The sequence below is a fragment of the Episyrphus balteatus genome, chromosome 2 (assembly GCF_945859705.1).
Source record: "Episyrphus balteatus chromosome 2, idEpiBalt1.1, whole genome shotgun sequence".
NCBI lineage: Eukaryota > Metazoa > Arthropoda > Insecta > Diptera > Syrphidae > Episyrphus > Episyrphus balteatus.
The window spans coordinates 50,811,202-50,829,262 of NC_079135.1; the positions used below are offsets into that span (position 1 = coordinate 50,811,202).

The 18,061-nt window shown below is 28.5% G+C and overlaps 1 protein-coding gene across 1 annotated transcript in view; it reads left to right on the forward strand.

The window, feature by feature from the left end:
- The first annotated feature begins 681 nt into the window (after window positions 1-681).
- LOC129911171 (homeobox protein araucan) overlaps window positions 682-18,061 on the forward strand; it is a 148,676-nt gene continuing 131,296 nt past the window's right edge. Inside the window, exon 1 of the mRNA XM_055988878.1 lies at window positions 682-1,101. Within this exon, the coding sequence (XP_055844853.1) occupies window positions 1,003-1,101 (99 nt within the window). The 5' untranslated portion in view covers window positions 682-1,002. The remainder of the gene's footprint in view (window positions 1,102-18,061) is intronic.

Here is an 18,061-nt window from a genome sequence, read left to right on the forward strand (position 1 = left end):
CATCGGCATCGTGGGTTTTTGAGTTCGACATTCGCTTCCGAGTTAATCACATCACACACGACCACCGGAATATAGTGCGGAATATTTCAATTTAAAAAAAAAAAAAAAAAATTATACAAAAAAAACTTTCAACGGCCAAAAGCTCTCAATACAGTAGTAGTAGCACAGCATAAATCGAGAACAGAACAATAACAAAGCTAAGATAGATTATTGTCCTCGTACGTCACTGGATTGGTGGGCCTTACACACACACAGAGACACTACACGTTCACACACAAACACACACAAAAGAATAATAGGCACGCACCACTGTTTGTACGGTAAACTGTGTGTTCAACTCATCAGTATAGAGCATTCAGGAAACTTTCGACACGGAATTTCTGGATTCGTGCAATCGGCATTTCATGTATGGTAGGAGAACGCAAAAGGTCCTACAACACACAGGAGTCACCGCACTGCACGTCGCAGGAATCGTGTTATTTTGGACTGAAAAAGAGGGCTTCTACTTCTTCACTAACTTGGCCAACATACGGAGATTGTTTTTTGCCTTCATCGTGGTCTACACACGGAGTTAGTACATGTATATTTAGTTCGTCCTGTCTGTGCTGTTTTGTGTACAAAAAAAAAAAAAATCGAAAAGTTTAGAGTGAGAATAAATAAAAAAAAAACGAGGTCCTCGAGTAAATCGCTGGTGGTTTTCTGTGCTGGTTTTTGTATCTCCTATTCGTCTATTTAGATGTGTTAACGTTTTGTCACGAAGTGAGTGAGTTTGAACTGATAAGAAAGTTTGTTCGATTTGTTCCAAATTTTTTTGTGGTGCGTGTTTCCGGTCTTTGTGATTTTTAATTTTTGATTTTTTTTTCTATCGATAACGTTTGGTTTTGACTAGATGTGATATCGGTTTTGTGTAGATTCGTTAACAAGCTGTAAAGGATATAAATTTAAAGTTTTGTGGAAGTAGGATTATTTAAATAAACAATTCAATATTTTTGGTGTTACAAAATGGACTTGAATAGTGTGAGTGAAGAATGGGAACATCCGGTGTCAGCGTTTTTACCAGAGATGAGCAATTGTGATGATGAATTCTTTAATCCACATGAGGTGAGTTTTGTTTTTCATTTATCTATTACCTTTTTTTTCATTTCAAAAACAATAAAGTCAAGGGTTTGAGTTTATCTGAAATGTCAATGAGCATTTTACTATATGTGCTGCAAGAACAGTTACATTTGTATTTAAAAGTGAAACAGATTTATTCGTATTGTAAATTTGTTTTTTATGGTGAGTTAAACATTAGGACGCAATTGTACATAAATATCAAAATTTTGGGATTACCAATATTTTAAAACCATTTATTGTCAATTTCGCTATGCCCTAGATGTTAACAGAAGATTCATGTTTTGTCTTCAGAGAAAATAAAACTAAAAACTTATCTTTCTGTTAAAAAAAGTTCCTTCATAATATAGTTTTAATTCTAAAAAAATATAAAACAATTTTAATCTTGGCTTGAATAATTTTTTTGTATCCTATTAAATTTTGAATAATAAGTTATATGTAGCCCGAATTTCCGTAGATTTTATGGGCTGAATCTCAAAGGACAACATTTTTTCACCGTTTTTTAGAGTTCGGAGACCGTTTTAAGCTACATTTTGTGTTTTGAAAAAAAAAAAATTTATTATTCTATTTATGCTGAATAAAAAATTTTTATTCATCAAAATTAATTAGACATTGTGGAAGTTGCGATTTTTTACTCGAGAAAGAAATTTCAATTTTTTGGGACAATGAAAGAAATTTCAATTTTTTGGGACAATGAAAGAAATGAAAAATTAATTTCTCTGTTCATAATAATGGTCGAAAATTTTTTATGGTCTTAATTTTTAGAAAAAATGTTATTCTTTGTATACGTTTAAAAAATTTTGATATCAATTTTGGTTGCTCAGATATATATTTTAAATACTTTTCATTTTTTCTTGCCCATGATAACACAAGCTGAAAAAAAAGTGCCAATACTTTTGACCGGAACTGCCTATCTTTATGTATTTTGAATTTGAATCTGAAGTCAATTTTGCGAAAATACACTCAAAAATTTGATAAAATTTCAAAAAATCATGAAAATTGGGGTTTTTTGCATTTAATTGAAATTTCTTTCTCGAGTAAAGAAACTATAACTTACACAATTTCTAAATGTTTTTAATGAGTAAAAGCTTTCTTGAATAAGCATAATTTGAACAATAAAACTGTTTTTTCAAAACACAAAATGTAGCTTAAAACGGTGTCCGAACTTTTAAAAAACGGTGAAAAAATGTTGTACTTTGAGTTTCAGCCCATAAAATCTTAACCCAATTTGGTGCTTGAACATAATAAAAAAATATTTTCAAAAAGGAAATTGACCGAAAAATGGCTGAGTAAAAAATCGTTGTAATCTAAAAACATTGATAAACGGTTTTTTGACAATAACTTAAAAGGGTCTACGAAAAATTTCAACTGCCGAAATATGATGTATTAAGTAATACCTACAACCTCTGCTAGTTCATTTCTAAAGTAATTGACATGAATTTTATTTTGTAATACAGTGTAATTAGTCTTTCACTTTTTGGGCTTTAAATTACGATCAGTTGATAGTCACAGAATCAAACTAGAAATTAGATCCTCTCCTTTAAAGTCTCACTATCAGAAATATTTTAAATGTGACATTGAGTTTTAAAATTTTTGCAGATAGATAGTTTTTTTTTTAATTGAAAATAGAAGCTTTACTACAAATGCCCCATTATGCAAAAATACAAAAATAAAAATTATTTGTTTGTTCTTACTTTTTTTTCTTTTTTGTGAAAAAGAAATTTTTTGTAGGTAATGCCAAATCTAAGCTTTCTGCGTAATTTTTGTAAATTTTCCCGTACGAAAAACGATCATAACTATTAAGCTTGGACTTTTTCACTTTTAAGACCATTTTAGTTAACATGAAAATTTTGATTTATCAATTAGTTGCTTTTTAATACAATAAGATGCCAGTTATTTCAGATTCAACAATACGTATAACAAGTTGTTAGCTCAGATGTTTTTTTTTTAATTACCATCTTCAAATCTTGAACAAGCTCCAAACCAAGTTACTTTATGAATTTTAAAATTATATAATAAGTAATCAAAAATTTTGATTTGGTAAAAATATTTTTTTTTTAAATCCATCTGTTTCCTTGTCAAATTTATATTAAATTGTAATTAGCAAAATAACCTTCTGGTTTGACGTTTCGCCATACAGATACAATTATATTGTCAAAATAATAAAAAAGAAACAATCAGCAAAGCCCAGTTAAATGTATTTCTCATTACAACCGGTGATATCAATTTTAATACCTTAAACTTAAACGGTCACTGTGGTGTATGCGTAACTTTTTTTTTAATTTTTATTTTACCCTTAGGTTATGATCGTTCATATTAATTTCGTATTTACATGGCTAAATACGTTTTCATAAGACGCTAAATTACAATTAGAACTTGCAGGATAAAAAAGTTTACAAGTTTTATTAATTTTTATTTATTAAACCTAAAATTAAAAGTATTATACATATGATCCTAATTGATCCCTCATCCATCGTTTAAAATTAATTTAACTCAATAATCATTAATAAGTGAAATAAAAAAAAATCACAAGGCATTATATAGCAGCAAATATAATGTAAAGAAACAAGTTAAACATGCACACCCGACAAACAATTTTTGGTTCTATAAAGCTTTACAGAAGCAATTGTTGCTTCTGTAAAGCATTATAGAAGCAAAATTGTTAGTAGGCCATTTGACGTAAATAATAATTAGACTTAAATTGATCATCCATAAAGATCGATCATAAATTCGTTTGTTAGATCGACCTTAATTCACCAAATTAAAACAAAGTCTTCGCTCCTTATAAAATAACATCAATTCTATGTTTATCATAATTTTGTTCACTGATTTATGAAAATCTTAGTTTAGAAAACAGTCCTTTCATACAAGTAGATTTGTGACTAAAATCACTTTTTTTTTTAATGGACCATTGGTTCAGGGTTGCCCATAAACAAGGAACTAACAATATTGATTTTATATCTTTTTGTCAAACACAGTGTTAGACTAAGCATACCTAATCCTTATTTTTTTCTCATTTTAAATAAAATACTCTTTGATAATTTTGATTTGATTGACTAAGGTGAATTATGTGAAATCGGATAAAAGAAAAAAATATTCAAAATATTATACTTATGAATCATTATTCTATTTAAAATAATTGACTCGTTAATCATGCTTGACCTTATCTTTTCAAGCATATAAATTTATGGCGACTTTTCGTACAGCCAAAATTTCAAAATTCGATAAATTCAAATTCAGCATACTGATTTTCTAATTTTCAAAACACTGCCAAGATGGTTTTCAAAATTCTATTACAGAATTTTGGAGTACACTATTTCAAAATTATGAATTTTCAATTACAGGATTATGGGTTTACAGAAATTTATATATATAATATATATATAATAAATACTAATTATGAGCACAACTGTTTGGAGAAACGCATTATTTTGGACTACAGTTCCAAACAAATCAAATAAAATTGAATGAACTCCAAAATACTGAATGTTCAGAATTTTAAAATACAGAATTATGGTAAACAGAATTTTGGAAACCGAATTTGTGCCCAAATGTGTATAATTATTACCCTAATCCATTTTAAACATGGTTAACGACAAGATTTTATTTACTTTACATTCAAAACTAGTTTAAGGTTGAAATCTTTTTAGAAATTTTCCACAAATTGAAATCATTTTCGAAAGTCTCCAAACTTTACAATAAATATATATAGGTAAGGTATGTATGATATCATTTCAAGAATATTCTCAATCGAAATCCTGAAATTCATTTAAATTTTTTCCTGACTTAATCATTTAGCCGCTTAATTAAATTGAAACTTATTTCTGCAAATTTGGAAGTCAATGAGTTTTATATTTTATTTTACTACTTAATCTATTTGACTATTTGTGATTTGATATTTTAAAGATTGCAGCTGATATGTATAAGGCATATAAGATAAAATTTATATAAGATATAACCAAAATTCACTTCAATATACACATACCTAAAGTAGGTTACTTAGGGTACAAGTATCAGCTATTCTTATAACCTTGCAAATATTGACTTCACCTTCATTAAACACCAGGATCGAAACTTAAAATGTCAAGAAATGAAAAAGATTCTTAGAGAAGATTAGTCACTTAATCAAATATTGGTTCGCTTGTAAACTTAACTCCCGTAAATCTTCTATACGATCAGGGTTTCAAGTCGAAACATATACATCAATTTCAACAGCGACGTCAAATTATATGAGAAAGGTGTTTTGAAAAAGATCTCACTTAGTCAAAATGAAACCATTTCTCATTCACGTCTTCGATCTTCGCCTTTACCTCCACATCTACCCGTCTTTGACCAAATTATAAATTCTCCGCCTCATTTCGACTCCCAACGGAGCTCGTCTTACCAGCGGGAAGATGTCAAATCACCAACAGTGATGCGTTCGATGTTGTTATGCCACGCGTGCTATTGCCGCAGAATTTTGTTGTATAGCTGTGTTTTTTGCTTGCTGGCTATATACATAGTGGCATGGTTATCCCTCGGCAAAATGTCGCTTCGCTATTTTTGCATTCACTTTGGCTCCGCAAGATTTCCAGAGTGCGGAGTGCGAAAGTCGTGTGTTGGAACATGGCAATTATAATTACTAAAAACGACGACGATTAATTGAGTGATTTATAGGGATGTCAGTCGCACACAATCGTGAAACGTGCAACTTTGCCACAACGAGCATCTTCTTCTTCATGGTTCTTCGAAATGTTAATAGAGCATAACTAAACATTCAGCATTTATGGGTTATGGTATTGATATATTATACACACAGGTATATAGGGTGTGGAAATAGGTATATTTCATTTAAGTTTGAATTAGAATTGAAATGTTGCAAAAAATAATGTTATCCTCATTATAAACTGACAACATATCTTGAGACAAGGCCGTATCTAAATGGCGTGTGGTGAGACCAGAGGTAACTTAATTATGCTTGAAACCTTAATCGAATATCTAGTTTTCTATATTCTCTATAGAGTTATAAGAAAAAAAAAAAATTACAAATGCATTTAAGGTGACAAAAATTAATAAATCCATAAACCTAAAGCCAGCGAATATATTTTTAATTAAATTAATAAAGATCAAAAGGACCAGCTAGTGTTTGGACTAAATTATTATGTGAAAAAAGTCTGCTACTATGCTGAGTTTAAACCTAAAATATGACAAATACGACAAATTTGAAGAAGTTGTATTTAGTGTTTGAGGAATAAATTATAGGTAGTGGCAGCTTTGAGGACGTTGAAAAAGTCTTTCGGCGATCAGGTTCAATCAAAACACGATTATTTGAATTATAAAAAAAGGTTCAGGGAAAGCCCAGAGATCATTTAAGGCAAGGATCGTCGAGGACGCCTAACGACATCAACTGATGAACAGTACTTCAAACAAACCAAATAATTGGAATGCAAGCAGGGCCTATGAAGAATGAAGTACCGTTTGGTTCCAAAGATTAAAAAATTTTTATTTTGTATATCGTGACTGTTTCACTAGAAAAAAAACTCGACGCATATCATTCCAAAAACACAAAAAAGAACATTTTGAACAGTTTGGAGGATTGACATGATAATTTTGTTTTTTTTTTTACATTAAATTCAATTTTTTCGTTCATTTGCTCATTCGGTGGTCGCTCTCATGAGCACAAATCTTAAGACGTCAGTTAATTCAGATTCAGCAAAACATTATATAAGGTTGTTAGTTTACATGTTAATTAAAAGTTATGCTATCTTCAAACTGTCATCAAACATAGTGAAACAATCTCTAAACGAAGTTAGTTAAGGAATTAATAAAAATAATAAGAAATTAAAAAATTTGGTTCAATAAAATATTTTTTTTTTATCCATCTGTTTTCAAAATAAAATAAAATTGTAAAAAAAATAACTTCTTATGCCTTATTCCGTGACCTTTCTTTATTAAATAAATTTTATCTTCTTCGCTGGCTATAGGTCTTGTTTCGATTTTATCTAAACTTCTTTGTCGACGTTTCACGTGTGCTTACACGCTTCTTCAGGACTAAGAAAAAAATAATTCTAAAAAATGCTAAAACGTATAGAATAAATACTTATCTTTAATCTTTTGATCTCCAATTAATTGCTGTTAAAGGTTTTTTAGGTTTTTTGTCTCGCTTCAATATTTCAAAAATCAATAAAAAATGTCTTGAAAAAGACGTTTTCTGTTATCGAAATTTCAAAATATAAAAACTTTTTTTAATTATTTGATAAGAAATTCAAAAAAATTTTTTTTTTTTTTTTTTTTTTTTTTCTTATCAAATTGAGTTGATTATTCATTTTAAAAATTCCTTTTAACAAACTGACTATAAATACTGCTAAGCCCTTCACAATCCGACCTCCTATTAACAGTGTTGTCTGTATCTAAAATATGTAACATTTCTAATATCATTCTCTTATTATAATGCTTTTCTGACTGTAAAATATCTACATTGTTATAATCTGGTCTATGTCCCTCACCTATACAATGCAAAGCTAGAGCAGTTTTATGAGAATGTGCGTTATTAATATCCGATCTATGACCAGCTATACGATTTTTAAGCTTCTGCATGGAAGTACCTACATAAACTGATGGACAATAGTTTGCTCCATCACCTAAACATTTAATTTTATATACTATATTTGATTTATCGTTTTTAGAAAACTCACCTTTTAAATTTGAAAAAAGTGAATTTCTCAAAACATTTACTGATTTAAAAGCTAAACGAACACTATCTTTGTTTCTAATAGGAGCATCTTGAATTCGATTCGAAAGATGAGGAATATACAAACAACTTCTGTAGGAAAACTGTGTTGTATTTGTAACTAAATTTGGTCTAACCAACGGGTTGAAATATTGGTTCAACAAAGTTTTTATTATATTTATTGGAAAAGAATTTGATAGTAAAACATCCATGATTTTTGAAATGTTATTCTGACGAAAGGCAATATCACTGATATTCAATACTCTGGTTATAAAATTTTTTGCTGTATTAATAATGATTTGTTTTGGCTGTTGGGAATTATAATTAATAAGGCGACCTGATGATGTTGGTTTTTTATACCAATCAAATATCAAACGGTTATTTTTCCTAATTACAAGCACGTCAAGGTACGGAAGTTTTTCATTATTTTCATATTCAACTGTAAATTGAATTTTTGGATGAAAACCATTCAGTGCATCTAAAATTGAATTAACATGACTAGATTTAAGTATAACAAAAATGTCATCCACATATTTTGTAACAATTTTAGGTTTATATGGAATATTTTCAAAAACATTATCCAATAATGCTTCCATTACAATGTCTGCCAATATGGGAGATGCAGGACTACCCATCGGGACTCCTTGTTTTTGTTGATAAAATATTTTATCAAATTCTAAATAATTGTTATCTATAACACAAAATCGTAATATTTCTAAGAATTTTATTTTTGGCATTCTCGTATGATATTTAATGATATCCCAACTTTTCTCAACCAATTCTAGTGCTAATGGAATAGGAATGTTAGTGAACAGTGACACAACATCAAAAGAAACAAGAATATTATCCTGTTCTAAAATAATTGGTGATACTGTTGAGATAAACGATGATGCGTTTTTAACATTGTATTTGGAGTTAACAGTTACATTTTTTAAAATTTTAACAATGTATTTCGATAACTCATAGCAAGGAACTTTAAGCGACGAACAAATTGGTCTTAGAGGTACATTTTGTTTATGTATTTTAGGCAAACCATATATTTTGGGACTATTAGCTACATAAGTCGTCATACATTTTTTCTCAGATTCATTAATGAATTTATTTATGAATAAGTCTTTTACAAGTTTATTATTTTGACTTTGAACTTTATTTGTTGGGTCGCTTCTTAAAATTGAATATGTATTCCTATCAGCCATCATATTATTCATTTTATTAAAATAATCCGTTTTTAAAATTGCAACTGTAACGTTGCCTTTATCAGCCGGAACAATGTAAATCTCTGGATGTCTTTTCAAAAACTTTTTTGTATCATTAAAAAAAAAAAAATTTTTTGAATTTCTTATCAAATAATTAAAAAAAGTTTTTATATTTTGAAATTTCGATAACAGAAAACGTCTTTTTCAAGACATTTTTTATTGATTTTTGAAATATTGAAGCGAGACAAAAAAACCTAAAAAACCTTTAACAGCAATTAATTGGAGATCAAAAGATTAAAGATAAGTATTTATTCTATACGTTTTAGCATTTTTTAGAATTATTTTTTTCTTAGTCCTGAAGAAGCGTGTAAGCACACGTGAAACGTCGACAAAGAAGTTTAGATAAAATCGAAACAAGACCTATAGCCAGCGAAGAAGATAAAATTTATTTTAAAAAAAATAACCTTCATACATTCGCCTATTATCATTATTATATTGTCAAAAAAAAAATAAAACAAGTCCAATGAGGAATTTTTCGTTCCAACCGAAGGACGATATGATTTTTTATAGTTTAAACTAAAACGGTCACTGTGGTGTATGCGTAACTTTTTTGTTACAAAGTTTTGTTTTACTCCTTAGGATATTGAAATAATACTTACTTTCTTCCTATCTACATGCCCGAATTCGTTTTCATAAATCTCTAACCTAAGATTGGACTTGAAACTGCAACAAGAACGTGCAACAATATTATATGATCATGATTGATTCATCCCATACATATATATATAAAAAATGAAGTTGAACCTGGCAAATCCTGCAAACTACGAGTAATCTTATACCGGTTAGTAAAAGCGATTTAACAAAGATGTAACATTTATAATTTAATACCTTTTTGTTCAACACCACAATGTTAGGCTACACGTTAAAAAAATAAAACTGATGAACAACTCGTCAAAAAAAAACCAAGTAATTTAAATGCAAGCAGGATCTGTGAAGACCATTTTGTGCCTGAGAAAACTCAAGTGCTGTTTGTTCCCAAAGTTTCAAAATGTTTTATTTTGTAAATCGTGACCGTTTCATTCAAAAAAAAAACTTGACACATATCATTTCAAAAAGAACATTTTGATAGTTGGGGGGTTGGGAAAATCTGAAATGAAATAGATACATATGTACCTATAGATATTTTTTGAGGTATGTCCAATTTTTGGTATTCAAAAAACATATAGTTTCAAAAACTTCGATCAAAAACTTTTAAGTAAGTTTTGAAGATCTGAAACTATTTGTGTTATCCAAAATGGCAGATTTTATAATTCTTCTCTCAGATTTGAAAAACAGAAAAAACCTATCTTCCTGGTATTTTATTCCATAAAATATTTTGTTTTTTTTTTTCAAATTTCAATTCATTCAACAATCTACGAGAAGAACATTATTTTTGAAGCACCTTTAAAAAATAATTTTGCTCTTAACTAAACAACACAAAACAAATATTGTTGCTTATGAAGGCTAGCAAAATACAATAAATGTATAATTACAAAAACACTTTGTCATACAAGATATCTAATAGTAATATGTCATACTGTATTTGGAGACCATGGAAACCATTCCGTATTTCCGTGTAATTTTAAAAACAGCTTTTGATACCTGTTTACACTTGGTTTAAAATTAATGATACGATTAAATTAAAATTGTTTTTTTATTCTATAAATATTCTAAACAACTTTTACAATAAAAGCAAGTTCGTTCGACACAGCCGATTCATGGCATTATTCAAAACTGCTTATTTAAATAAAAATTGACATAAACACTTCTTTATTAAAAAATTAAAATTATTTTACTATTAAAAGGATATTAATTTAAAAAATAGTGGTTTAAAATACCTATTGTTTTTTATTTTTAAAAAAATTTCATTATTTATAATGATAAGCAATTATTTACATTAGGTACTGGAAAATATATAAGCATTTTATTTATTACCTTTTGACTTCCATATAAAGCAACTTAGCTGTCAAGCTTCAGGGAATTATGTAGTACCTCAAAATAGAAATTAATAGATTGCTTGGTAAAATTATATTACAAACCAACTAAGTTGATTCCATTTCACATGCAATAAAGTAATTTTTTATTATTTTATTTAAAAAAAAATTAGGGTCAAGAATGTGCTTACAATTAACCATCATTCTTAAAATAAAAATTTTGACAAAAAGTAATGTTACTTCTTTCTGGATTTCGTTATACCCATATTTCTACAATACAAACTATTGATTAAAGTAACAAATTTAGCTTAAATTAAAGCAGAAAATCCTTACTTTGTTTCAATTGTTTAAAACATTAACTTTGCTTCTTCTGCGAACGCACAAAATTTGTAGGTCACGCATTTATTGAAATAATTTCAATTCCACTGGGATAACTAAATTCATACAAATGTTAGTTTCTTTCGCCCTTAATGACAACAACAAAAAACAAACAATTTTTTCGCTAGACATTAACATAACCTTCCCTTGGGCAAAATGAAAAATCTTCTAACAGATTTCTTTGCTGTTCTTAGAATGTTGAAATCTCAGCAATCATAAAATTAAATTGTTCCTAATGAACAACAACGAAAAATTAAAAACTCACAATTAATTTAGGAAATTCTATTTAATTACAATGACACTGATGTTCAACAACCGTGTATAACCTGGTACAGTGCTTCAATTTCAATCTGCTTTGCATAGCTCACAAATCACAATTTTTAAAATTTATATTTTAAAATTAAATAACTGAAAAACATAATTAATAAGAAATATATAAATTTATTAAATACAACATAATTGTAACAACGACGACGGACAGTCATACCTTAGGGATGTAAATGCGTCAAGCATTTTGGCATGCTCTCTAATATTGTCTAACTTTCAACACAGAATTGTAATTTGATTGTTTTTTTTTTTGACAACAGAGAAGGTATAAGAACAATACATCAATCATTTGAGCCATACAAATGCACGTCCATTGTTATCTTAGTCATATCAAGGCGATGACAATTAATTAAGAATTTAAACAAATACAATTTATATAAATGAGTGTATTGTTATTAAATCTCTTGTTATACGGAATTGTTTACTTAGAAACGCTTGTACCCAAAATAAACCAAAATCGTGGTTTCAATTTAAACAAACAAAAAACTATACTCTTGTTTTTTAGGCATAGACAAGACTACATACACACATACAAGTTCTTTCTAGATGATATGTGATTATTTTCGAGAGCACTTTTGGCCAAAGGCCAACACTTTTCAATGAGAATTTGATTTAATGGCAGTCAGCGTCGGTGACATGCACGAAGCACTATGCGATGCACCAGCAGCAGCAGAAGAGAATCGAATCAGCCATCAGGACAGTTTGCCCGACGGGAATGGGCATTAAGCGTGTGGTAATGAGCAATCAAATAGGCATTTCCCATTTAATTGCGTAATTAACAATTCATTTGGTAGTGACATAAAACACGGCGTTCGGTTATGCGGAATTTATGCTCGATAAATTGAAAGGAATAAAAAAAAATCTGTACTCTTGCGGGCTGCCATTGTTTTCCACTTGTTGTATAATAAATGTTTGTTTGAATACTGAATTCACTATGATTGGACATTGTCCAGGATGATATAATTGGATTGATTCATTAATGCGTTTTTCATTGACAAAACTTTTATTTCATTTTCTCTACGTATACATATTATATGACCCTATACATAGTTTTAGTATAATAATAAATAATGTAGGTACTGTATAAAAATTATTTTATATTTTTAAAAGTCTAAGTTAAAATGGAGCGAAGTCTATGAACACAATACTGACTAAAGATTGTTCCAAAAGATTGTAGAAAAAAAATATTTTTTTCTTTATCAAAAAGTTCGTTTCTTTTTTGAATTTTTTAATGCTTTAGATTGGTAATTATCGTTTCATTGAAACTACACAAGCCGGAAATATATAAAAATAATTGATTTTGGTAATTTCTAATGTTTTTCTTCGATTTGTATGTTAATCTGAATGCGATTTGCCTAGGCTATATAAGAATTTTTTTGAGTAACGATTTAAAGCTTTGTACCAATATATTTTTATTTATTTTTTCATTTTATGAAAGTGATACCTTACCTACAAAAATAATTGGTACATATTTGTTTTTAAAATTTATAAACAATAAATAAGAATATTCTTAAATTTAATAAAATGCACAAATTTGCTTATAGACTTCAAGTTGCTTATATTTTTAAAACCTTTTATACAATATGTAGTACATACCTATTAAAAAATATATTTTTAAAGGTAAATAAAACTATGTTAAAAAAAGCAAAATTCGTTCTTAAAAGTGCTATAATATTTTCTTAGCGCCATATATGGATAAATATTATGTCTTCCCATTTATTAAAGTTGCCTATAGGTATTTGAAAACTATGTTGTATAAGCTTCAAAGCAAAATAAAAATAGGTCGTAAGGTTTTTGTGGGATCTGATATGTATGTCACAAGGGGGTAATTTCTATCATAAAAATAGATATACAAAAAAAAACGTTGGAGTCGGTTTTTTACATGTATTGTAAAAAAATCTTGAAGTAGCAATTATTATTAACTCAAAATTTCGTCCCATTTTCAAAAAATCGATTTTCAAAAAAATTTAATTTTGTATTTGGTTTATTTTTAAAAAATACCAGAATACTAGATATTTAGTGCCTAAAAAAAGTTCTTTTTTTGAATTTCATTTTTCTTGAAGAAAAAGTACAAATTAGTAGAAAAACTTTATTGAGTTATATAATTAACATTATTTAATTTTACAAGTTTGAAACCCAAATTTGGATCTAATTGTTTACAAATCACGGTAACATTAGGGTTTATCTTGGTAACGCAGGGGTATTTAAAGTTTTAAAACTGATTTTTGGTAATAAACTATTAAGAATATTTAATTGAAATTAATTTTTCTGTGATTTAACTTCATAGGAGACTTACGTTGTTCAAAGAGGAATATCAGAGAGCTTAATTATATGCTTTTACAAATAAAACTGAAATTTGTAGTAAAGTAACGCAGTTGTTTGGTTTTGATCACTTTCTGTTTAAACTGTCATAAATATAGAAATATCATTACGGTGCAAATGTTATTTTATAATAGATTAAAGTATAACCATTCTATGTCAGCATAACCATTCTATGTCAACTAAAATATATGTTATTCGTAACTCCGTTACCATTTCGAAAATATGTTGATAAAAATTTCCATACTTTTCTTTTAAATTCACTGTCCAAAGGGACAACTTTTTAGGCACTAAATACACAGAGAAAAATATGACCCGCTAAAAACTAACAGATTGCCATATTGTTTTACCGTCCATACATTTCATAAGGAAATCTTATTAAAATCAACGATTAATAAGGTTTTTTTAAGGAGATTTCTTATTATTTTTATAGAGAAAATCTTATTAAAATTTGACTGAAAAGTTGATTTTTTTTGCAAGTTAGCACTAGAACAAAAATCGCGATCAATATTTTCATGGCAGGTTGGTTCAGGTGGTAAGGTGTGCGACTAATGATTTGAAGTCTCCAGTTCGATTCCCAGCCTGGTCATCGTTAAAAAAAAAAAAAAAAAAATGATTGAAAAAATTTAAACATGTCCTTTTTAAAACTTTTTCGTATTATAAAATGCAATTATTTTTAAAAATTTTTTGGCCAAAATTTATTATTTTACTCCACTATAATTAAAGGGAATAATATAATAAAAAAAATTTTCTTTCAAGTCTCTGGTAATATTCTTGAAAATCCTTTTTTTGAGTAGCTAACTTATCATTTTGATCCTGGGATATTAAGATTCACATAAACTTTTATTGAAATTATATCAGTATACCTAATTTAAGAATTCTTTTGTGTGTATTACCTAAAAACCGCATTTAGGCCTATTCAAGTATACCTGACTGTAAAAGTGTAAACTATTATAATTCAAATAAAACTTAACATCCATAGTTATTTTTTTTTCTGCCAGTTTGTTCGTAATTAATTAAAATTAATTGATAAGCTATTTGTGGAAAAACTATTAAGAGCTTTTATCTCTCAGCGGCATACAAATGTAATTAGGGTACTTTCACATATATTCTAGCATCCCTTTACCTCGAAATTAGGTATATCTTTCCATGACTATACTATATAGCTTGCGTAATTAGTGAATACGGCGCTATATATTATGATTATTCGCATTCTTTTATGCGAGAACTTAGGAAAGGCCTAACGCCTAACTAACATCCATTATTAGGTTTTTGTTCATTTTGATCCTTCGGGCGGTTTAATGTGTCCTGGTAACCCTTTTTATTAGCATAAAAGACACATATTCACATTTGTGCCCCCATTTGCAATGCGTGTGAATACATTAATGAAACTTTTCATATTTGTTTTCATTCCCTCCCGTAACCATTAGCAGAGTTGTCTTCTTTTTTTTTTTTAATATTTGTAAGTAACCTTTTGTACGAGCTCGAAGAAGGGCGGTACTAAATACTCCGTATATCATTTTGTTTTTTTTGTTTTTTAATTTAAATTTTAGGCTCACAATATGGGTGATGTGTGCAGAGAAAAAAACCCCAATGTTTGGTAATTAAAAGCACAAGAGGTAAAGTAGACAAACGAACATATTAACATGACGGTTTAAAAGGATGCCACAGTACAAAAATGAGGGTGTTCCGCATCCTTTTTCCACTATGGTAACTTTTTCGTTTATGTACTTTTTTTTTGGCTTTTCTTCTGGCAAATGACAACCCGTTTTACCAATTATGTTTAAGTAAAATGAAACAATGTTTTATATGATTTTACCGTGAGCACTTATGCTGCAGCAACATGTCTCTAAGGACTCTCTTGTTGGATTATACCTACGTATAATTTGCCTTCGAATTTTTTTTTTTCGAGTGCCGTTGCCGTTGGTGGTGAAGTGGATCCTTTGCAGTGGTTGGTGGTTAAAGTTATTCATATATCACAGGATATCTACTACCTCACCACCCTTTACAAGAAGGTTTGTTCCCTTTTTTATTTGTCTGTTCAGCCAACTTTTACTACATGCAGTTATTTATTAAAAAAAATCTAAAAAAAAGAGAAATAAAATAACGACAGAAACATGGAACGTACTATCTATACGTTCAATGTTCTAAAAAAGAAGCAGTGTAGCCTTTAAGGTAACTCTTGAGATTCTGGTTACCTTTCTACTTAGCGCTGCTGTACAATTCATAGCCTCCGGGGAAACAACGAGCACTGTTCACGGTAGCATTTTCTCCTTGAAAACAAACTTATTATCCTGGTTTTTGATTCAACTTACAAACGTACTTAGAGAAGAACTTTACCCATGCCATCCACTATTGTACTCTTTTCCTCTCTATAGAGTGTTGTGTGCATGAATAAGATTTTTGACGGTATACTCTAGTGTATTGTTCGAAAGTAAAAAGTAAACGATTTTTCAAAGTAGATTATAATAACCTAAGTTTGCTTATTATTTTTAGTGATAGTTTGGGCTGACTATAAGGAAAATGTAATGTTTTTCGTGTTGATGTAGTTTTGAGTGGCATGTGATAAGTTTGAATTGATAATTATGTTTAATAGGCCATTAGAAATGTTAAGGAACACAAACTTTATGAGAAGTTTTAAACTTAAGTGATGTGTATGGGTATTGCATAAGTTCTTGAGGAAAACTTGAATATGTTATGTTAGTATGACGTTTTGAAAGAAAAGATGTTGAAAGTTATGAAGGTAGTAAGTATTTTCAATTGTATCGTTTAGTTTTTAAACATAAATTTATACAAAACTTGTTAGCATTGGAAAACCATTAAAGACTTCTACTGCCGTAAATTTTGAGTTATATAATTCATCTATACTATATGTTAATTTTGTTTTCAATAGACCTTAAATGCTATTTTATTAGTTTTTTACCGTATTTGAATAAATGATTACCTAATAGAAATAATTGCATTAATAAAATTTCTGAAAAAATACTACATCCAAAGAAAAACCTTATTAAAATCTGGTTTAATTTTGCAGTTGACTTTAAAACCAACAACAGTGTTGTTGAAATATTATTTGAAACAAACGCCAAAATGGTCAAATCAAATACATATGTTTGTGATACTTTTTAATAACTGAGCAGCAAACAGCTCACACATTTTAAATTCCAAACTCACCACATTTTGGCCCGTATGCATAAAAAATAGTAAATACTAGCAATATGAAATTAATAAGTATAAGCTAGGTTTGATATGTACAAAATGTGGATAAAAAATGTTCATACTTTACAATTTTTCAAGTAAAAGCATTTACTATTTTTTATGCATATGACCCTTTGAATTGCAAAGTGATGTTGAAATCTAACAAAGGTTTTTCTTTCGGTGTAAGTTACTTACATATCTTTTTCAGTAATTCTGAGAGTTTAAATTGTATTCCTTGTGAATACGTGAAGCCAGATTTCCATCTGGCTAAAGCAGAAAATATGCTATTTATTTAATTAGAAAAGGTTTTGCTAAGGGGAAAAATGGGCTGAAGGAACCAAATTTAGCACTATTTTTATGAAATTTAATTTATATTAAAATTAAAAAAAAAAATAAAAACTAATTAAGAAAACGGTTCCTATAACTTTCGAAAAAAAACTGAAATTTTTTTTGTCATATCTAAAAAATTCATACCTAGGTACTTACTCATTGAAAATTAAATCCATTCAAAAGGGTGTTTTCGTTGTTTTAACAGTAATTTTTAATCATTTAATTTATTTATTAAAAAATTATTGAAAAAATTAAATTAAAATGTTTGTTTCATGATTGCTATAAGAAACTTTAAAATTCTAGTCATTTTATTTTATAAGAGCGAGTCGTGCATTTGAATTTTATTATTTTAGTTTTAAATACCAAAACCACAAAACAAGTTGTTAGATCTAAAATAACAGTTTTTTTTGTATGGGAGGTACACTTTCTAAAGGAGATATTACAAAACAACAACAAAAAAATAACCATGCAAATTACGAACAAAATCCATACCAATCCACCGTTTAGCCCGCAGCTACCTG